The 24,077-nt window shown below is 40.8% G+C and overlaps 1 protein-coding gene across 1 annotated transcript in view; it reads left to right on the plus strand.

The window, feature by feature from the left end:
* The window catches only part of PIK3C2B (phosphatidylinositol-4-phosphate 3-kinase catalytic subunit type 2 beta), a 315,182-nt gene that overhangs the window by 115,187 nt on the left and 175,918 nt on the right, over positions 1-24,077 (plus strand). Inside the window, exons 7-9 of the mRNA XM_053706696.1 lie at positions 4,682-4,761; positions 4,999-5,062; positions 6,719-6,865. Of these exons, the coding sequence (XP_053562671.1) occupies positions 4,682-4,761; positions 4,999-5,062; positions 6,719-6,865 (291 nt within the window). The remainder of the gene's footprint in view (positions 1-4,681; positions 4,762-4,998; positions 5,063-6,718; positions 6,866-24,077) is intronic.

Consider the following 24,077-nt stretch of genomic DNA (forward strand, 5'->3'; position numbering starts at 1 on the left):
GCAGACATCCTCAAACTTGGCCCTCCAGAGATTTTGGAACTACATTTACCATGATGCTCAGCCAGCATATCAGCTGGCTGAGCATCATGGGAAATGTAGTTATAAAACCTCTGGAGGGCCACGTTTGAGGATGTCTGCTTTAAAGGGACATTCAAATCAAAATAAACTTTTATGATTCAGAAAGAGCATGCAGTTTTAAGACACTTTTTACTTACATTATCAAATTGTATTATATTCACACTTTTTGTAGAACAAGATCCTACTGAGCATGTGCACAAGCTCACATGCTATATGTATACTAGTCTGTGATTGGCTGATGCCCGTCACATGATACAGGGGGAGAAAAAATATATTTGTCAGAAAAAAATCTGCTGCTTATTTGAAATTCTGAGTAGGTTTTAAATCATTGTCTTTTTTATGCACTTGTTAATTCAACTGCATTGAGTGGTTCTTAAATTTTCAATGAGATTTATAATGCAGCAAAAAAGCTTTTAAAGAACTATTAAATAAGTACAATTTCATAATAAAAATGTGCACAAATAAAGAGAATGCAATAGCACTTACTTTGAATTTGAAATAAGCAATACATTTTTTTTAACATTTCAAAGCTTACTTTTATTTGCCAGCCCTCTATATCATGTGACAGTCATCATCCAATAACAGACTCACTATGTATATAATGTAAACTTTTGGACATGCTCAGTAATAACTGGTGCCTCGGAAAGTGTGCGTATTTATTAAAACACTGCAATTTGATAATGAAACTACACTATGTTCTGCTACAACGTGTGTTTATATCACGCAAATTGGCTAATACACAATAATTAAATAGGGGAATGTTGTCTTAAAAAGCAATAATCGCGTTGGTTCATACGTGTTTTTTGGCTGAACTAATGGAATTCAGGGCTGCACACAATGGTCACGTACTTCCTGTTTGGTAGTTTTGCGTTTGCTGACAGTGCTGTAAGTGTTAAAATGAAGAATCGAAGTGGTGGGAAAGGGACAAAAAAACGTCCTGCATTCTAGTGTCAAGTATGTTGGTGACAAGAAATAAATGTAGCTACAAAGCTTCAATCATTCCTTATACCCAGAGCACACTGCCCTAACTTATTTTTTCTTAGGTAAATTCCTACCAGTTTCCCCATACCCTATATTTTTACTACGCAATTTTGTATATTGGTATATTATAAGAACGCATATATCTAATTATAGCAGAAATCGCTGAAAAAGAATCTTAAAACTGCATACTCTGTTTCATTCCGACTTTAGTGTTCTTTTAACCCTTTCGTGTCTGGGTTAACGTGTCTACATCGGAACAACTGTTCCGATGTAAACAAATTGAAATACTCGCTATTGTGCATGTGATCACGAGATTTCAGTGATGGGATTGCGTCAGGGGGGTGTCCCTATGATGATAGGCATGCCCTCCAGACCGCGATCCCATCAGGGAAGCGCCAGTGGCTTCAGGAAAGCCAAGCGGTTAGGACGTTGTAGGTTAGGACGTTGTAGGTTAGGACGTTGTATTCCGTCCTTCGGTGCTAAAGCCCAGCTAAATTTGGATCGAATATGACGTCCTAACGGCGTTAAAAGGTTAAATTCAATTTTTTTTTTTTTTTTTGTGTGTTCTGTTTGACTCATGATTTTTTTTTTTCCATGTTACTTTAATATAGCATATACCTTCAGTTTCACTTTTTTTTTTTTAAAATGATTTTTTCTTAATATTGTATGTCCCTTTAATATAGCATGTACCCTCTGTTTCACTCTTTTTTTAAAGGGACACTGAACCCACATTTTATTATTTCGTGATTCAGATAGAGCATGACATTTTAAGCAACTTTCTAATTTACTCCTATTATCAAATTTTCTTCATTCTCTTGATATCTTTATTTGAAATGCAAGAATGTAAGTTTAGATGCCGGCCCATTTTTGGTGAACAACCTGGGTTGTTCTTGCTGATCGGTGGATAAATTAATCCACCAATAAAAAAGTGCTGTCCAGAGTCTGAACCAAAAAAGCTTAGATGCCTTCTTTTTCAAATAAAGATAGCAATAGAACGAAGAAAATTTGTTAATATGAGTAAATTAGAAAGTTGCTTAAAATTGCATGCTCTATCTGAATCACGGAAGAAATTTTTTGGGTTCAGTGCCCCTTTAACTATTTTTTCTTAATACTGTATCTCCCTTTAATATAGCATTAAGCCTCTGTTTAAAGGGATATGAAACTCAAAATTTTTCATTCATGATCCATATAACGCATTCAATTTAAACAACTTTCTAATTTACTTATATTATCAGTTTTTCTTTGTGTTCTTGGTATCTTTGGAACATAAGCTCGGGATCCTGCCCATTTTTAGAGCACTATATGGCAGCAGTTGTGCAAGAATGTTTTCCATTTGCAAGAACACAAGATAGCAGCACAATTTCCTGCCATCTATTGCTCGAGACACGACCTCTTTTTTTTTTTTAATTGTATGTGCTCCGTCTGAATCACAAAAGAAGATGTTTAGGTTTCATATCCATTTAACTCTTTTAAAATTGTATTTTATGTCCTTTTAATATACACATATACCCTTAGTTTATCCCCCCCCCTAAATAATTGTAAAAGATTTTGTTATGTTTGTGTAATAAACAATTGTAGCCAACTTGGAGAGTGCATACTTGTAATATTTGAATATGTGTACAACAAATCATATGTTTACAAGGAAGGACAAGAGCTGACACGCTGTGCAATTATTATGGCTAATTTAACCTTAGGCAATTTTTGTTGCCTAAATAGAAATAGGGAGTTTTTATAACCCACTTATTTTTAATAAGACATTTACTGATTGTCCTTAAGCAGATTATTTTTGCATTAGAACATAGAAGTGTTTAAGTTTAAAGATGAAACATTAAAGAAAAAACGTGTTATGTTCGGTGTTAAAACTTGGATGGATTATATAAGTCATTTAAACCAGTTTATCTTAACTTTTGTCTTTATTTCACTAAGTAGCTACTTTATATAGTAGATCCATAAAATATAATCATAAAACAGAGATTATGGCAGGAGATATTAACCAAAAATCTTGTTAAATCTCCCAAAATTCTCCTCTTTAGCCCCTTAACGACAGCAATGTACCTTTTTACGGTGCTTCGCAAGGAGTATTCAGTGCTTGAACATTATGGGCCTTGCTGACAACAGCATTATTTCTGCATCCTCATGCACCATTAAATGCACAAAGGACTTCCAATAATCCATGTTACCTGTTAGAGTGTGTTTTACAGATAGTACCTTTATCTTTTTTTATCATTTGAAATATCTGCTTTTGGCGATTGAAACCGCCACCTATACTGAAAATGTCAACACTGCAGTGTTGGCTATAGAAAAGCTATGTAAACAAGAGGGTACAGCAGAAATACACATTGAAGTTCAGTGTATCACTTTTTCACCATTTGCTATGGAACTCTTATGTATTCAACCCCCACAAAGGAGCTGTGTCTCCCGAGTGTAACTTTGTCTATGTGTTTAACCCCCTGTGGTCTTCCACTGCAGCTAGTAAAAAAATGACATGTTTTTTAATCAATTAGGGCATGTAACATTTTCACTACAATATAACTGTAAACGTTTTTTTTATTTTAATTAATACTAGGTAGCGCTACAGCTTTAACATAAGACCATTCTATCACGTAACAGAAAAAGCTGCTAAAGTATTTATCTAAACTTGCAGCTTTCCTGTTTTTAAAGTCATAAGAATGTTTTGTGTTTTCATTCACAATCTTGCCAGAGCTTATGGCTACAGTTTAATGTATCCTTAATATATTTTACTTGTTTGCTAAAGAATGAAGTTCTCTACCAACAAAGCTGTAAAAGTATCCAGCCAGTGGGTAATGAATTATTGACTATCAGCCGTGCACGTGCCACATACATGCACTTTTTATGTAAACTCATTGTATTTGTGTTATATTTCAATTGCATGTCCCTTTTACCCCCACCAAACTGTATAATCAACTTTACATTGCTTTTGTATACGCTATATCAGTGTTCCTAACTCGGGTCCTTTACAGACCAGATATTCATTATATCTTACCAGGTAAAATAATCAACTGGTGGATGAGCTGATTATTTCACCTGTGCTCTAGTTAAGATATAATGATTATCTGGCCTATTAAGGGTCTTCAGGACTGGGTTTTGAGAAACACTGCTCTACATCAATAATGGACTTTTGTCCCCCTGAGGCCTCATTTTGTCTGTTCCCAGCTTCGGTATCAAGAAAGAATATCCCATTCCTCGTCCCCAAAAGACAAAGATTCTCTGTATTACCCACAATACACCCCTCTTCCCTCACTTAAAATCCACTGTGTGTGTGGTGGGAGTGCATTAAAGTGCATTTCAAATAAAGATACCAAGAGAATGAAGAAAATTTGATAAAAGGAGTAAATTAGAAAGTTGCTTAAAATTTCATGCTCAATCTGAATCACGAAAGATTTTTTTTGGGTACAGTGTCCCTTTAACTCTTTGCTTTGTGACCAATTCAAGGGTTAATAAATTATGTGCAGCCATTTTCTGAGCTGCATATGCTACCTATTGAGTGATATTTGACACTGTTTTGCTTTTTATTACCACCATTACCAAATTTAAGTGTTGTTTTTTTGTACTGATCAGGTAGTTTGATCATTTTGACAGCATTTTTGTGTTTCCATATTAGGCCAGTGACAGTCAAAGCCCATCTACTTTCAACCATCACATTCATCTCCAGGAAAGACCTGTCAAACAGACAATCAGTAGGTAAGATGTTCACAAAAGATACACAACATTTTCCATTAACCTTCCAAAAATATTATTATAGCATAAAATGTTAGTACAATGCTGTTTGCAAGAGCTTGGGTGGGAGTGGGTAAGGTTTTATAGTTGGTGCAGGGGTGACTCATGTTTTTCGTCTCAAGTTGACAGAAGTTTTTATATTCATGACATTATGTGACTTGTTGAGTCCTTTGAGGTATAATTAATGCTGTTTGTTCTCAGACAGGCTTTGTCTCTACTGTTTGACACTTTTCATAATGAGGTGGACGGATTTGTTGCAGCTGAGGTATGTTTTTCATACAGACATTTAATAGTTCTTTTTATTTAGCCAGTTCTTGAAAAGTCAATATATTTATTTTTTTAATTATGCATATTATATATCACTGTAATGTAAAAGATCTGTGTAAATATTTTCAGTGTTAAATTATATAAAACGCAGGGTAAATAAATATATAATAAATGCACAATGACATTTTTTTTTACTGTGCCTATTTTAACATTTTTGGGGGAATTACATTTAATGAGTTTAATGTCCCATTAATATAGGAAATTAGAAAGCAGAAAAAGACCACTACAACTCTAAAAATGTATTTATTATAAGTAATTATTATAAATTATCCACCAAAAGAACTACTTTCACTAAAAAGGAAAATACCATGCATTACACTAAAAGCTACGCATTTCAGTCAATTTACAGGCCGAAACGTCTAACTTTTTGTTCTTCTATTGGTGTTTTGGAGAGAGATTGCCACCAACTAATGTCAAGGTTTCCAGTTATCAGCAAGGGCAGGAGTACTGGGGGTATTGCTAGTTGGGTCCCCTCCTCTCCAGGGGTCCCTCTTTTTTTTTTTCTTTTACAACACAGCCACTGTGTTGATTTTTCTCCTTTTTTATTCCTTTATTTCCTGTTTTGTGGGCTTCAATCTGTAATGTGTGATATTTTTGATTGTAGCTCTTTTGGTGAATAATTCATTTTAATTACTTATAATGAACTAAATTATTTATTTTAGAGTTGTTGTCAGTGGTGGGATTCAGCCTGTTCTTAAAATGTAGAAAGTGTAAAGTTTCTGTGTTATAGAGATCTTAGAGAACTTGTTTTCGGATCCCACCAGAACCTTTTGCTAAAATTTCAGAATTCAACCAGAACCTGTTGCTAAAATTTCGGAATCTCACCACTGGCTGTAGTGCACGAGTTAAATGGACACACTACACCAGAATTGTTATTGTATAAAAAGATAGATAATTCCTTTATTACCTATTCCCTAGTTTTGCACAACCAACACAGTTATAATAATACTGTACACGTTTTACCTCTGTAATTCAATTGTATCTAAGCCTCTGCAAACTGCCCCCTTATTCAGTTCTTTTGACAGACATCCATTTTAGCCAATCAGAGCTGGCTCACCTGAACTCCATGTGCGTGAGCACAGTGTTATCTATATGACACACATTAACTAATACCCTCTAGTGGTGAAAAACTGTCAAAATGCCCTGAGAGAAGAGGCGACCTTCAAGGGCTTAGAAATTAGCATATGAACCTCCTAGGTTTAGCTTTCAAATAAGAATACCAAGAGAACAAAGCAAAATTGGTGATAAAATCTGAATCATGAAAGTTTATTTTGGACTAGACTGTCCCTTTAACCTCCATTTTTTTTTCTTTTTCGTCTTCCTAATATTGTTACTTTTGGGAGGGAGCACCAAGTAAATCTACTTGAGCAACTAAAATTTTATATAATTGGATTTTATTTCTATATCACCACAAAAGATTTACTTCTTTCTTTCGTACATGCTACTGTATTTTGCTCACATGCCATCTCCTTTTTATTTGGTTTTCTCCATTTCACTTCTTAGACATTTTCATACCTTGGTGTCTCTCTAATCTCTTCCCTCTCGTGTCTCTCAGTAATTTATTTTCTCAATAACGCTATTTCCTCATTCACAGACAGATTTACATCACCGAGCAGAAAGGGTTGTGCAGTCAGTAAAAGCTATTTGCAATGCACTTGCATCTGTAGAGACTCTGGAAATTAGCAATGCCCTGAACCAACTCCCACCCTGCCCCTCTCGTGTGCAGATCAAATCCAACAAGGTGAGATACTCCAGAGTTTGGGCACGGGAACTATTTACTTGTGGCTTTGCTGAAATTATAATCAAACACACACACATGTAAATCTTTATCTCCAAACTCTACACACTAATTTTATTTATTTGTGTGTGTATATATATATATATATATATATATATATACACACACACATATACACACAATCAATCAGAAGTGGACCTACTCAACCTACTCATTTTTTTTTTGGGGGCCCAGAAAGGTAACTCGGTAGTAAACACAAGTAATGATATGAATGCTGCGCTGTGCATTGATTTTGAGGATAGATAGAAAATAGATAGACCAGTAGCCTGCACTAATAAAAAGCTCCCGTGCATTAGGATTGTACACATTCTGCAAAGGGTTATGTATACACTGGCTGTTATGCCCCCCCCCCCATTGGGCAGAGTTAGACTGATATGCCAAAGGAGTAATGGGGGAAACCAGACGTGGACTCCTTGCACACATGCCTTTAGAGCAGTGCTTTCCAAACTGTGTGTCGGCAGCAGTGTTTAGGTGTGTCCCTGCTTCAGCACAAATTTTTTTAAATTTCTATTTCTCTTGTTAAGTGTATCCAGTCCACGGATCATCCATTACTTGTGGGATATTCTCCTTCCCAACAGGAAGTTGCAAGAGGATCACCCACAGCAGAGCTGCTATATAGCTCCTCCCCTCACTGCCATATCCAGTCATTCTCTTGCAACTCTCAACAAAGATGGACGTAGTAAGAGGAGAGTGGTGTATTATAGTTAGTTTTTTAACTTCAATCAAAAGTTTGTTATTTTTAAATGGTACCGGAGTGTACTGTTTCATCTCAGGCAGCATTAGAAGAAGAATCTGCCTGTGATTTCTATGATCTTAGCAGAAGTAACTAAGATCCATTGCTGTTCTCACATGTTCTGAGGAGTGAGGTAACTTCAGAGAGGGAATGGCGTGCAGGTTTTCCTGCAATAAGGTATGTGCAGTTAATATTTTTCTAGGGATGGAATTTGCTAGAAAATGCTGCTGATACCGGTTTAATGTAAGTAAAGCCTTAAATGCAGTGATAGCGACTGGTATCAGGCTTATTAATAGAGATACATACTCTTATAAAAGTGTAATATAAAACGTTTGCTGGCATGTTTAATCGTTTTTATATATGTTTGGTGACAAAACTTATTGGGGCCTAGTTTTTTTCCACATGGTTGGTTTGATTTTTGCCTAGAAACAGTTCCTGATGCTTTCCACTGTTGCAATTTGAGTGGGAAGGGCCTATTTTAGTGCTTTTCTGTGCAGCTAAAAATACTGACAGAGACATTCAGCTTCTTCCTGCATGATCCAGGACATCTCTGAAGGGCTCAAAAGGCTTCAAAGTCGTGTTTGAGGAGGGTAACAATCACAGTAGACTGTGGTAGTTGTTGTGACTGTGTTTAAAAAACGTTTTTGTCATTTATTATTCTGTTTTTGTTATTAAGGGGTTAATCATCCATTTGCAAGTGGGTGCAATGCTCTGCTGACTTGTTACATACACTGTAAAAATTTTGTTAGTGTAACTGCCTTTTTTCACTGTTATTTCAAATTTTGTCAAAATTTGTTTCTCTTAAAGGCACAGTAACGTTTTTTATATTGCTTGTTAACTTGCTTTAAAGTGTTTTCCAAGCTTGCTAGTCTCATTGCTAGTCTGTACAAACATGTCTGAAACAGAGGATACTTGTTCATTATGTTTAAAAGCCATGGTGGAGCCCCATAGGAGAATGTGTACTAAATGTATTGATTTCACCTTAAACAGTAAAGATCAGTCTTTATCTATAAAAGAATTGTCACCAGAGGGGTCTGTCGAGGGGGAAGTTATGCCGACTAACTCTCCCCACATGTCGGACCCTTCGCCTCCCGCTCAAGGGACGCACGCTAATATAGCGGCAAGTACATCAGGGACGCCCATAGCGATTACTTTGCAGGACATGGCTGCAATCATGAATAATACCCTGTCAGAGGTATTATCCAGATTGCCTGAATTGAGAGGCAAGCGCGATAGCTCTGGGGTTAGACGAGATACAGAGCGCGTAGATGCTGTAAGAGCCATGTCTGATACTGCGTCACAATATGCAGAACCTGAGGACGGAGAGCTTCAGTCTGTGGGTGACGTCTCTGAATCGGGGAGACCTGATTCAGAGATTTCTAATTTTAAATTTAAGCTTGAGAACCTCCGTGTATTGCTTGGGGAGGTATTAGCTGTTCTGAATGACTGTGACACAATTGCAGTGCCAGAGAAATTGTGTAGTCTGGATAAATACTATGCAGTGCCGGTGAGTACTGATGTTTTTCCAATACCTAAAAGGCTTACAGAAATTATTAGTAAGGAGTGGGATAGGCCCGGTGTGCCCTTTTCCCCACCTCCTATATTTAGAAAAATGTTTCCAATAGATGCCACTACACGGGACTTATGGCAGACTGTCCCTAAGGTGGAGGGAGCAGTTTCTACTTTAGCAAAGCGTACCACTATCCCGGTTGAGGACAGTTGTGCTTTTTCAGATCCAATGGATAAAAAAATTAGAGGGTTACCTTAAGAAAATGTTTATTCAACAAGGTTTTATTTTACAGCCCCTTGCATGCATTGCGCCTGTCACTGCTGCGGCGGCATTCTGGTTTGATGCCCAGGAAGGGGCCATCCATACAGCTCCATTGACTGAAATTGTTGACAAGCTTAGAACTCTTAAGCTAGCTAGCTCATTTGTTTCTGATGCCGTTGTTCATTTGACTTAACTAACGGCTAAGAATTCCGGATTCGCCATCCAGGCGCGTAGGGCGCTATGGCTCAAATCCTGGTCAGCTGATGTGACTTCAAAGTCTAAATTACTCAACATTCCTTTCAAGGGGCAGACCTTATTCGGGCCTGGTTTGAAAGAAATTATTGCTGACATTACTGGAGGTAAGGGTCATACCCTTCCTCAGGACAGGGCCAAATCAAAGGCCAAACAGTCTAATTTTCGTGCCTTTTGAAATTTCAAGGCAGGTGCAGCATCAACTTCCTCTGCTTCAAAACAAGAGGGAACTTTTGCTCAATCCAAGCAGGCCTGGAAACCTAACCAGTCCTGGAACAAGGGCAAGCAGGCCAGAAAGCCTGCTGCTGCCTCTAAGACAGCATGAAAGAGCGGCCCCCTATCAGACAATGGATCTAGTAGGGGGCAGATCTGTTTGTGGTTCCCAAAAAAGAGGGAACCTTCAGACCAATTTTGGATTTAAAGATCCTAAACAAATTCCTCAGAGTTCCGTCATTCAAGATGGAAACTATTCGAACCATTTTACCCATGATCCAAGAGGGTCAGTACATGACCACAGTGGACTTAAAGGATGCCTACCTTCACATTCCGATTCACAAGAATCATCATCAGTTCCTGAGGTTTGCCTTTCTAGACAGGCATTACCAATTTGTAGCTCTTCCATTCGGGTTGGCTACAGCCCCACGGATCATCCATTACTTGTGGGATATTCTCCTTCCCAACAGGAAGTTGCAAGAGGATCACCCACAGCAGAGCTGCTATATAGCTCCTCCCCTCACTGCCATATCCAGTCATTCTCTTGCAACTCTCAACAATGATGGACGTAGTAAGAGGAGAGTGGTGTATTATAGTTAGTTTTTTAACTTCAATCAAAAGTTTGTTATTTTTAAATGGTACCGGAGTGTACTGTTTCATCTCAGGCAGCATTAGAAGAAGAATCTGCCTGTGATTTCTATGATCTTAGCAGAAGTAACTAAGATCCATTGCTGTTCTCACATGTTCTGAGGAGTGAGGTAACTTCAGAGAGGGAATGGCGTGCAGGTTTTCCTGCAATAAGGTATGTGCAGTTAATATTTTTCTAGGGATGGAATTTGCTAGAAAATGCTGCTGATACCGGTTTAATGTAAGTAAAGCCTTAAATGCAGTGATAGCAACTGGTATCAGGCTTATTAATAGAGATACATACTCTTATAAAAGTGTAATATAAAACGTTTGCTGGCATGTTTAATCGTTTTTATATATGTTTGGTGACAAAACTTATTGGGGCCTAGTTTTTTTCCACATGGTTGGTTTGATTTTTGCCTAGAAACAGTTCCTGAGGCTTTCCACTGTTGCAATTTGAGTGGGAAGGGCCTATTTTAGTGCTTTTCTGTGCAGCTAAAAATACTGACAGAGACATTCAGCTTCTTCCTGCATGATCCAGGACATCTCTGAAGGGCTCAAAAGGCTTCAAAGTCGTGTTTGAGGAGGGTAACAATCACAGTAGACTGTGGTAGTTGTTGTGACTGTGTTTAAAAAACGTTTTTGTCATTTATTATTCTGTTTTTGTTATTAAGGGGTTAATCATCCATTTGCAAGTGGGTGCAATGCTCTGCTGACTTGTTACATACACTGTAAAAATTTTGTTAGTGTAACTGCCTTTTTTCACTGTTATTTCAAATTTTGTCAAAATTTGTTTCTCTTAAAGGCACAGTAACGTTTTTTATATTGCTTGTTAACTTGCTTTAAAGTGTTTTCCAAGCTTGCTAGTCTCATTGCTAGTCTGTACAAACATGTCTGAAACAGAGGATACTTGTTCATTATGTTTAAAAGCCATGGTGGAGCCCCATAGGAGAATGTGTACTAAATGTATTGATTTCACCTTAAACAGTAAAGATCAGTCTTTATCTATAAAAGAATTGTCACCAGAGGGGTCTGTCGAGGGGGAAGTTATGCCGACTAACTCTCCCCACATGTCGGACCCTTCGCCTCCCGCTCAAGGGACGCACGCTAATATAGCGCCAAGTACATCAGGGACGCCCATAGCGATTACTTTGCAGGACATGGCTGCAATCATGAATAATACCCTGTCAGAGGTATTATCCAGATTGCCTGAATTGAGAGGCAAGCGCGATAGCTCTGGTTTTAGACGAGATACAGAGCGCGTAGATGCTGTAAGAGCCATGTCTGATACTGCGTCACAATATGCAGAACCTGAGGACGGAGAGCTTCAGTCTGTGGGTGACGTCTCTGAATCGGGGAGACCTGATTCAGAGATTTCTAATTTTAAATTTAAGCTTGAGAACCTCCGTGTATTGCTTGGGGAGGTATTAGCTGTTCTGAATGACTGTGACACAATTGCAGTGCCAGAGAAATTGTGTAGTCTGGATAAATACTATGCAGTGCCGGTGAGTACTGATGTTTTTCCAATACCTAAAAGGCTTACAGAAATTATTAGTAAGGAGTGGGATAGGCCCGGTGTGCCCTTTTCCCCACCTCCTATATTTAGAAAAATGTTTCCAATAGATGCCACTACACGGGACTTATGGCAGACTGTCCCTAAGGTGGAGGGAGCAGTTTCTACTTTAGCAAAGCGTACCACTATCCCGGTTGAGGACAGTTGTGCTTTTTCAGATCCAATGGATAAAAAAATTAGAGGGTTACCTTAAGAAAATGTTTATTCAACAAGGTTTTATTTTACAGCCCCTTGCATGCATTGCGCCTGTCACTGCTGCGGCGGCATTCTGGTTTGATGCCCAGGAAGGGGCCATCCATACAGCTCCATTGACTGAAATTGTTGACAAGCTTAGAACTCTTAAGCTAGCTAACTCATTTGTTTCTGATGCCGTTGTTCATTTGACTTAACTAACGGCTAAGAATTCCGGATTCGCCATCCAGGCGCGTAGGGCGCTATGGCTCAAATCCTGGTCAGCTGATGTGACTTCAAAGTCTAAATTACTCAACATTCCTTTCAAGGGGCAGACCTTATTCGGGCCTGGTTTGAAAGAAATTATTGCTGACATTACTGGAGGTAAGGGTCATACCCTTCCTCAGGACAGGGCCAAATCAAAGGCCAAACAGTCTAATTTTCGTGCCTTTTGAAATTTCAAGGCAGGTGCAGCATCAACTTCCTCTGCTTCAAAACAAGAGGGAACTTTTGCTCAATCCAAGCAGGCCTGGAAACCTAACCAGTCCTGGAACAAGGGCAAGCAGGCCAGAAAGCCTGCTGCTGCCTCTAAGACAGCATGAAAGAGCGGCCCCCTATCAGACAATGGATCTAGTAGGGGGCAGATCTGTTTGTGGTTCCCAAAAAAGAGGGAACCTTCAGACCAATTTTGGATTTAAAGATCCTAAACAAATTCCTCAGAGTTCCGTCATTCAAGATGGAAACTATTCGAACCATTTTACCCATGATCCAAGAGGGTCTGTACATGACCACAGTGGACTTAAAGGATGCCTACCTTCACATTCCGATTCACAAGAATCATCATCAGTTCCTGAGGTTTGCCTTTCTAGACAGGCATTACCAATTTGTAGCTCTTCCATTCGGGTTGGCTACAGCCCCAAGAATTTTTACAAAGGTTCTGGGCTCACTTCTGGCGGTCCTAAGACCGCAAGGCATAGCGGTGGCTCCTTACCTGGACGATATCCTCATACAGGCGTCAAGCTTTCAAATTGCCAAATCTCATACAGAGATAGTTCTGGCATTCCTGAGGTCGCATGGGTGGAAAGTGAACGAAGAAAAGAGTTCTCTATCTCCTCTCACGAGGGTTTCCTTCCTAGGGACTCTAATAGATTCTGTAGAAATGAAAATTTACCTGACAGAGTCCAGGTTATTAAAACTTCTAAATGCTTGCCGTGTTCTTCACTCCATTCCGCGCCCCACAGTGGCTCAGTGCATGGAAGTAATCGGCTTAATGGTAGCGGCGATGGACATAGTGCCATTCGCGCGCCTGCATCTCAGACCGCTGCAATTATGCATGCTCAGTCAGTGGAATGGGGATTACACAGATTTGTCCCCTCTACTAAATCTGGATCAGGAAACCAGAGATTCTCTTCTCTGGTGGTTATCTCGGGCCCATCTGTCCAAGGGTATGACCTTTCGCAGACCAGATTGGACAATTGTAACAACAGATGCCAGCCTTCTAGGTTGGGGTGCAGTCTGGAACTCCCTGAAGGCTCAGGGTTCATGGACTCAGGAGAAGAAACTCCTCCCAATAAATATTCTGGAGTTAAGAGCAATATTCAATGCTCTTCTGGCTTGGCCTCAGCTAGCAACACTGAGGTTCATCAGATTTTAGTCGGACAACATCACGACTGTGGCTTACATCAACCATCAAGGGGGAACCAGGAGTTCCCTAGCGATGTCAGAAGTCTCCAAGATAATTCGCTGGGCAGAGACTCACTCTTGCCACCTGTCAGCGATCCACATCCCAGGTGTAGAGAACTGGGAGGCGGATTTTCTAAGTCGTCAGACTTTTCATCCGGGGGAATGGGAACTCCATCCGGAGGTGTTTGCTCAATTGGTTCTCCGTTGGGGCAAACCAGAATTGGATCTCATGGCGTCTCGCCAGAACGCCAAGCTTCCTTGTTACGGATCCAGGTCCAGGGACCCAGAAGCGGCACTGATAGATGCTCTAGCAGCGCCTTGGTTCTTCAACCTGGCTTATGTGTTTCCACTGTTTCCTCTGCTCCCTCGTCTGATTGCCAAAATCAAACAGGAAAGAGTATCGGTGATATTGATAGCGCCTGCGTGGCCACGCAGGACCTGGTATGCAGACCTAGTGGACATGTCATCCTTTCCACCATGGACTCTGCCTCTGAGACAAGACCTTCTAATACAAGGTCCTTTCAATCATCCGAATCTACTTTCTCTGAGACTGACTGCATGGAGATTGAACGCTTGATCCTATCAAAGCGTGGCTTCTCCGAGTCAGTAATTGATACCTTAATACAGGCACGAAAGCCTGTCACCAGGAAAATTTACCACAAGATATGGCGTAAATATCTTCATTGGTGTGAATCCAAGAATTACTCATGGAGTAGGGTTAGGATTCCTAGGATATTGTCCTTCCTCCAAGAGGGTTTGGACAAAGGATTATCAGCTAGTTCTTTTAAAGGGACAGATTTCTGCTCTGTCTATTCTTTTACACAAGCGTCTGGCAGAAGTTCCAGACGTTCAGGCATTTTGTCAGGCTTTAGTTAGAATTAAGCCTGTGTTTAAACCTGTTGCTCCTCCATGGAGCTTCAAGGGGTTCCGTTTGAACCCCTTCATTCTATTGATATCAAACTTCTTTCATGGAAAGTTCTTTTACTGATGGCTATTTCCTCGTCTCGAAGAGTCTCGGAGTTATCTGCCTTACATTATGATTCTCCTTATCTGATCTTTCATTCAGATAAAGTTGTTCTGCGTACAAAACCTGGGTTTTTACCTAAGGTGGTTTCTAACAAGAATATCAATCAAGAGATTGTTGTTCCATCATTATGTCCTAATCCTTCTTCAAAGAAGGAACGTCTTTTGCATAATCTAGACGTAGTCCGTACCTTGAAGTTTTACTTACAGGCTACTAAAGAGTTTCGCCAAACATCTAACCTGTTTGTTGTTTACTCTGAACAGAGGAGAGGTCAGAAGGCCTCGACAACCTCTCTTTCTTTTTGGCTTCGGAGTATAATCCGTTTAGCCTATGAGACTGCTGGACAGCAGCCTCCTGAAAGGATTACAGCTCATTCTACTAGAGCTGTGGCTTCCACCTGGGCCTTTAAAAATGAGGCCTCTGTTGAACAGATTTGCAAGGCTGCAACTTGGTCTTCCCTTCATACTTTTTCCAAATTTTCCAAATTTGATACTTTTGCTTCTTCGGAGGCTGTTTTTGGGAGAAAGGTTCTACAGGCAGTGGTTCCTTCCGTTTAAGTTCCTGCCTTGTCCCTCCCATCATCCGTGTACTTTAGCTTTGGTATTGGTATCCCACAAGTAATGGATGATCCGTGGACTGGATACACTTCACAAGAGAAAACATAATTTATGCTTACCTGATAAATTTATTTCTCTTGTAGTGTATCCAGTCCATGGCCCGCCCTGTCCTTTTCAGGCAGTTCTAAATTTTAATTAAACTACAGTCACCACTGCACCCTATGGTTTCTCCTTTCTCGGTTTGTTTTGGTCGAATGACTGGATATGGCAGTGAGGGGAGGAGCTATATAGCAGCTCTGCTGTGGGTGATCCTCTTGCAACTTCCTGTTGGGAAGGAGAATATCCCACAAGTAATGGATGATCCGTGGACTGGATACACTACAAGAGAAATAAATTTATCAGGTAAGCATAAATTATGTTTTTTTTGGTCTCCGACTTTCTGCCTGCCTTCTACGCATATCACATGGTTGACACGTGATTGATACCTAGTGGGTCACAGATCATCTTAACCTATTGGCGCAGCTTAGCGGGAACTGAAACTATTCCCTTTGGCGGCTTTGGCGGGACATTGGCTCCTGACTGCACGTGAAGTCTCCTTAATTGGCTCGTGACTGCATGTGTAGTCAGTGAGTGGGGCAGCAGTGTGTTTGCAGCGCAGACAGTAGTCAATCGGACTCACAGAGCTCTGAGGGCAGCAGATTAAACGCTGAGCTTAAGTCAGAAGTTTTTTTGCAGCTAGCTCCCAGTAGTGCATTGCTGCTCCTGCTCTTGATATATTGATAGGAAGTGGAAGCTTAAAAATGCTTGATGATGAAATGCGAGTGTCTTTATCTAATATTCCACCAAATATTCAGAAACTGTGTTCATCCCATCAACCTCATACAGCCCATTAAAATAGTAAGTAGCTATTGGTGATATTAAACTAATTTTTAATTCTTGCACATACATACTATTACTTGTAAATACATTTTGTTATTATATAATTTATGTTTGTGTCCGTATCTCTTAAAACAAGTTAGTTTAACCTCCTGTTTGCTAGTACAACTGAATTACTGTGCGCGAAATGATGTAGGTCTAAAAAGTGTGCCACCAACATGAAAAGTTTGCAAAGCTCTGCTTTAGAGAGATACAACTGCACCTCACTGACGAGGCCCACAGAAGGCCGAAACGATCGTCTCGGGTTGTTGTTTCTCTTGTTCAGGGAAGATTTGCCTGGTATTTCGGCGCTGGACTGTCATTGGGCAGAGCCAGACTGATATGCTACAGGATATTTTTTCTCTGTGAATTGCTAAAAGAGTGTGCACCCTGAATTGCAATGAAAATGAACAGGCATGGAAGATATTCTAGCTTTTGTTCTATCTCAGGAGTGCGGCTCTCTCTTCTGATTGAGATATATATATACTGTATACACTCACCAGCCACTTTATTAGGTACACCTTGCTAGTACTGAGTTGGACCCCGTTTGCCTGTAGAACTGCCTTAATTCTTTGTGGTACAGATTTAACAAAGTGTTGGAAACATTCCACCACATCCCAAAGGTGCTATATTGGATTGAGATCTGGTGCTTGGGAAGGCCATTGGTGTACAGTGAACTCATTGTCATGTTCAAGAAACCAGTTTGAGATGATTTGAACTTTGTGACATGGTGCATTATCCTGCTGGAAGTAGCCATCAGAAGATGGGTACACTGTAGTCATAAAGGGATGGACATGGCCAGCAACAATACTCAGGTAGGCCGTGGCTGAAATCGAGACTCATCAGACGAGGCAACATTTTTCCAATTTTCTATTGTCCAACTTTGGTTAGCCTGTGCGAATTGTAGCCTCAATTTTTTGTCCAGGGATGGACATGGTCAGCAACAATACTCAGGTAGGCCGTGGTGTTTAAACAATGCTCAATTGGTACTAAGGGGCCTAAAGTGTGCCAAGAAAATACCCCCCACCCGGTTATGCCACCACCTCCAGCCAGAACCATTGATACAAGGCAGGTGGATCCATGCTTTTATGTTGTTTACGCCAAATTCTGACCCTACCATCTGCATGTCGCAGCTGAAATAGAAACTCATTAGACCAGGCAACATTTTTTCAATATTCTATTGTAGAATTTTGGTGAGCCTGTGCAAATTGTAGACTCAGTTTCCTGTTCTTAGCTGACAGGAGTGGCACACAGTGTGGTCTTCTGCTGCTGTAGCCCATCTGCTTTAAGGTTCGCGTGCTGTGCATTCAGAGATGGTATTCTGCATACCTTGGTTGTAACGAGTGGTTATTTGAGTTACTGTTGCCTTTCTATCATCTCAAAACAGTCTGCCCATTCTCCTCTGACCTCTGACATCAACAAGGCATTTTCATCCACACGACTGCCACTCACTGGATATTTTCTCTTTTTCGGACCATTCTCTGTAAACCCTAGAGATGGTTGTGCGTGAAAATCCCAGTAGATCAGCAGTTTTCTTCTTAAAGACACGATGAGTCCACGGATCATCTTCATTACTTATGGGATATTCACTTCCTGGTCAGCAGGAAGAGGCAAAGAGCACCACAGCAGAACTGTTAAATAGCTCCTCCCTTCCCTCCCCCTCCAGTGATTCTCTTTGCCTACGTTAGTGATAGGAAGCAGGTAAAGTGAGGTGTTAGTTTAGATTCTTCAATCAAGAGTTTTTTGTTTTATGAGTTGTGCCAGAGAGTGCTACTTTGTTCTGGGGTGTAGCCAAGTCCATATCAGTCTCTACAGTAGATCTCTGGTGGCTTTAGAGCTATGGGAACTGGTGGGACATAATTCTCACTGCGCCTCCCATTTTCAGCTGCCCCATATCCTTCAGCCTGAGATTATTACTGACTCAGCATTGCTTATCTCTCAGGCCAATGTGAGAGAGAGGACCTCTCAAGCTTGGGAACTGCCCTACTGCCAGGCAGTGTTTGAGGTAAGTTCTGCCTTTTTCTGGGATCTAAGGAGTCTCAGTGTTTGTTTCATTAGCACTACGGTACATAAAGGGTTAATGGTAACCCTTAGTTATGTAGGGACAGTTTCAGACTTTCAGAAAAGAAGTCTTACTTGGGCAGTGATTAGGTGCAGGCACTGGGGCTGGAGTTATGTTGCTATTTTTATTTTCACTATAATGGAGGGCTCTGGTGGTTTCACTTTAGTTTTCTCCCTGAGAGGGAAGCAGAGACTTGCAGCACGCCCACGAAGGGTGGGACTTTTTGGAGCCTCTGCTTGTAGCACTATTTCCAAGCAGTTTCAGGTCTTCAGATGTGCTGTACTGGGGTTTGTCTGGGCTAGAGCAGCATGTAGAACACTTTTCATGCGCTTTTAGCACAGATGCAGTCCTAGTTTCTACAAGAGATCCGGTAGCATTGGTTAATGTAGGAGCACCTCAGCAGGTTGCTGTGGTGCAGAGGTTTAATTACTGCTTAAATTTTCTAACCGTTTTGTAACTACAGCAAAATTAGAAGTTTGTCAAGAGAAAGAAAAAACGTTTACATTTAAAGAGACAGTAACAGTTTTTGATAATTTAATTTTATTGTTATTCCCAGTATTTTTTCTGCTCAATACCAATATTTTATGTGAAAAAAATGGACCAAGATGAGGTGCAAGCTGTTACATGTGCTTTATGTCTTGATGCAAATGTGGAACCACCAATCCCTTTCTGTCCTACATGTATTGAAAGGACTGTGAATTTTAGGGATACAATTTTTGCTGAGCCAATCTACTCTCAGACAGATGTTGTCCAAGAGTCCTCTGATGAGGGTCAATTTCTGCAGCAACTTTCTCCCCAAGTGTCCCAAAAATTATCGCCCTCACCAGAAGTGCCTTGCACGTCTACTGTAGTTCCTTCTGGAATTTCACTACGGGACATAGCTTCTCTTATGTCTACTACTATCTCTGATGCTTTGTCTGCCTTTCCAATGTTGCAGGGCCATCGCAAGAGAAAGTCCATTTCTGCAGTTAGCGAGGTTTCTGATGCTGTGGTAGCTATCTCAGAAGTCTCTTCTCACAGATCTGAGGATGAGGTTCCTGCTCTGGCATCTGAAGGAGAAATCATAGATTCGGAGGAGGTGTTACCTTTGACCGACTCAGAAGTGGTATCTTTCAGGTTTAAACTTTAACATCTTTGTCTCTTACTTAGAGAGGTTTTAATTACCCTAGATGATAGTGACTCCACAGTGTTGTCCCCCCAAAGTCTAGCAAATTAGACAGATATTATGAGGTACCTTCCTTTACAGATGTTTTTCCAGTTCCTAAGAAGGCCTCTGAAATTATTAATAGAGAATGGGAGAGACCTGGTATTCCTTTCTCTCCTTCTCCTATTTTCATGAAGATGTTTCCTATAGCTGACTCAGTTAAAGAGGTTTGGCAAACTGTTCCTAAGGTAGAAGGAGCTGTTTCAACCTTGGCTAAGAGAACTACTATCCCTATAGAGGATAGCTGTGCTTTTATAGATCCGATGGACAAAAAAATTAGAGGGTCTACTGATGAAAATTTATGTTCACCAGGGTATGCAGTGGCAACCGGCGGTCTGTATAACTACCGTCATGAGTGCAGCAGCCTACTGGTTTGATGCTCTGGCTGATGCCCTCAGGCTAGAAACTCCCTTGGACAAGATCCAGGACAGGATAAAGGCTCTTAAGCTAGCTAATGCCTTTATCTTGGATGCCACCCTTCAAGTTATTAAGTTGAGGGCCAAAATTTCAAGCTTCTCTATCTTGGCTCGCAGGGCCTTATTGCTGAAACCTTGGTCTGCGGACGTTTCATCTAAGTCAAAGCTTCTAGCTGTCCCTTACAAGGGGAAGACCCTGTTTGGTCCTGAGCTGAAAGAGATTATTTCTGACATTACAGGAGGTAATCCCCTTCTCCCTCAGGACAAAAAGATTAGGCAGAAAGGAAGACAAAGTAATTTTCGTTCCTTTCACAACTTCAAGGGATTCTCTTCCTCTTCTCCCTCAACTAAGCAGGAACAAGCTAAATCTAATTGGTGACCCGCCCAATCTTGGAATAAGGGTAAGCAATCCAAGAAGGCGGCCAATGACTCCAAGACAGCATGAAGGTTTTGCCCCTGATCCGGGACAAATGGATCTGGTAGGGGGCAGACTTTCTTTTTTCGCTCAAGCCTGGGTTCGGGACGTTCAGGATCCCTGGGGTATAGAAATAGTGTCTCAGGGATACAAGCTGGAGTTCAAAATTTGTCCTCCCAGGGGAAGGTTTCTAATTTCAAGGTTATCTGCAGACCAGACAAAAAGAGAGGCGTTCTTACATTGTGTAGAAGACCTCTTAGCTCTGGGAGTGATCATTCCCGTTCCACCTCAAGATCAAGGTATCGGATTCTATTCCAATCTGTTTGTGGTTCCCAAGAAGGACCGAACCTTCAGACCAATTCTAGACCTCAAGAGTCTAAATAAGTTTCTCAGAGTGCCATCCTTCAGGATGGAAACTATTCGTTCCATCCTTCCCTTGATCCAGGAGGGTCAGTTTATGACAACAGTAGATTTAAAGGACGCGCACCTGCATGTTCCCATTCACAGGGATCATCACAGGTTCTTAGGGTTTGCCTTTCTAGACAAGCATTTCCAGTTTGTGGTCTTGCCACGGCTCCCAGAATATTCACAAAGGTTCTGGGGTCTCTTCTTGCGGTGCTTCGTTCAAGAGGCATTGCGGTGGCACCGTATCTGGACGATATCCTAGTTCAGGCGCCGTCCTTTCAGCTAGCAAAATCACACACGGACCTGATAATGGCTTTCCTAAGGTCACACGGGTGGAAGGTGAATCTAGAAAAGAGCTCTTTAGTTCCTCATACAAGAGTGACCTTTCAGGGACCATCATAGACTCTCTGTCTATGAAGATTTTTCTGACAGAAGTCAGGAAATTAAAGATTATCGATACTTGTCGAGCTCTGCAATCTTCTCCTCGTCCTTCTGTGGCCCAGTGCATGGAGTTAATAGGTCTGATGGTAGCGGCAATGGACATCGTCCTGTTTGCTCGCTTTCATCTCAGAGCTCTGCAGTTGGACATGCTCAAACAATGGAACGGAGCTTATTTGGACTTGTCACCTCGACTTCTATTGGCACAGGAGACAAGGGAGTCTCTTCTTTGGTGATTTTCTCTAGATCATCTCTCCCAGGGAACATGTTTCCGCAGACCATCCTGGGAAATTGTGACAACAGATGCCAGCCTTCAGGGGTGGGGAGCAGTTTGGGGCTCCCTAAGGACTCAAGGGATATGGTCTCAGACAGAGGTTTTCAAAATAATTCAGTGGGCGGAGACCCATTCTTGTTGTCTGTCGGCAATCCACATCCCAGGGGTGGACAACTGGGAGGCGGATTTTCTGAGCGGACAGACATTTCATCCGGGGAAGTGGGAACTTCATCCGGACGTGTTCTCCAGTCTGATCCTCAAATGGGTTCAGCCGGAGTTGGATCTCATGGCATCCAGACAGAATTCCAAACTTCCCAGGTACGGGTCGAGATCCAGAGATCCTCAGGTGGAGCTGATAGATGCTCTGGCGACCCCTTGGTCATTCAATCTAACATATCTGTTTCCTCCGTTTGCTCTTCTTCCGCGAGTGATTGCCCGGATCAAACAGGAAAGGGCTTCAGTGATTCTCATAGCACCGGCCTGGCCTCGCAGGATCTGGTATGTAGACCTGGTGGAGATGTCGTCTCTACCTCCTTGGAGGCTTCCGCTTCGAAAGGACCTTCTGATTCAGGGACCCTTCCATCATCCAAATCTAGATTCTCTGAAGCTGACTGCTTGGAGATTGAACGATTGATTCTAGCCAAGCGAGGTTTTTCTGACTCAGTCATAGACACTTTGATTCAGGCTTGTAAGCCTGTCACTAGAAAGATTTATCACAAGATTTGGCGTAAATACCTTTTATTGGTGTGAATTCAAGGGCTACTCCTGGAGTAGAGTTAGGATTCCTAGGATTTTATCTTTTCTCCAGGAAGGATTGGAGAAAGGATTATCTACAAGTTCTTTAAAGAGTCAAATTTCAGCATTATCTATCCTGTTACACAATCCTCTAGCTGATGTCCCTGATGTTCAGTCTTTTTGTCAGGCCTTAACCAGAATTAGGCCTGTGTTTAGACCAGTTACTCCTCCATGAAGTCTTAATTTAGTTCTCAAGGTTCTTCAAGGGGTCCCGTTTGAACCTATGCATTCCTTAGATATCAAGTTGTTATCTTGGAAGGTTTTATTTTTGGCATCGATTTCTTCTGCTCGTAGAGTGTCTCAGCTTTCAGCATTACAATGTGAGTCCCCTTACCTTATTTTTCATGCGGATAAGGTTGTCTTACGTACGAAATTTGGATTTCTTCCCAAGGTTGTTTCTGATCTGAACATTAATCAGGAAATTGTTTTACCTTACTTGTGTCCTTCTTCTAAGAAGGAGAGGCTCTTACACAATTTGGATATAGTTCGTGCTTTAAAGTTTTATTTACAGGCGATTAAAGACTTTCGCCAGTTTTCCTCTTTGTTTGTTGTATTTTCATGCAAATGTAGGGGACAGAAAGCCACGGCTGTTTCTCTTTATTTTTGGCTGAAGAGTATTATACGTTTGCCTTACGAAACTGCTGGACAGCAGCCTTCTGAGAGGATTACATCTCATTCCACTAGGGCTGTTGCTTCCTCATGGGCATTCAAAAATGAAGCTTCTGTGGAACAGATTTGCAAGGCTGCATCTTGGTCTTCTCTTCACACTTTTACAAAATTTTACAAATTTTATACTTTTGCCTCGGCTGAGGCGGCTTTTGGGAGAAAGGTTCTTCATGCAGTGGTGCCTTCCATTTAGGTATCCTGTCTTGTCCCTCCCGTATCATCCGTGTACTCTAGCTTGGGTATTGGATCCCATAAGTAATGAAGATGATCAGTGAACTCATTGTGTCCTTAAGAAGAAAAGAAAATTAATGCTTACCTGATAAATGTATTTCTTCTTAGACACAATGAGTCCACGGCCCGCCCTGTCATTTTTAGACAGGATGTTTTTTATTGTAAACTTCTGTCATCTCTGCATCTTGGCTTTTCCTTTCTCTTCCTAACTTCGGTTGAATGACTGGAGTGGGAGGGAAGGGAGGAGCTATTTAACAGCTCTGCTGTGGTGCTCTTTGCCTCTTCCTGCTGACCAGGAAGTGAATATCCCATAAGTAATGAAGATGATCCGTGGACTCATCGTGTCTAAGAAGAAATAAATTTATCAGGTAAGCATAAATTTTCTTTTTGAAATACTCAGACCAGCCCGTCTGACACCAACAACCATGCAACATTCAAAGTTACTTAAATCCCCTTTCTTCCCCATTCTGCTCGGTTTGAACTTCAGCAAGTCATCTTCACCATGTCTAGATGCCTAAATGCATTGTGTTGCTGCCATGTGATTGGCTGATTAGCAATTTGTGTTACCAAGCAATTGAACAGGGGTACCTAATAAAGTGGCCAGTGAGTATGTGTGTGTGTATGTATATGTATATATGTATATGTGTATATATATATGTATGTATATATATATATATATATATATATATATATATATATATATATATATAGTATGTGTGTATATATATAT

The sequence above is a fragment of the Bombina bombina genome, chromosome 3 (genome assembly GCF_027579735.1).
Source record: "Bombina bombina isolate aBomBom1 chromosome 3, aBomBom1.pri, whole genome shotgun sequence".
NCBI lineage: Eukaryota > Metazoa > Chordata > Amphibia > Anura > Bombinatoridae > Bombina > Bombina bombina.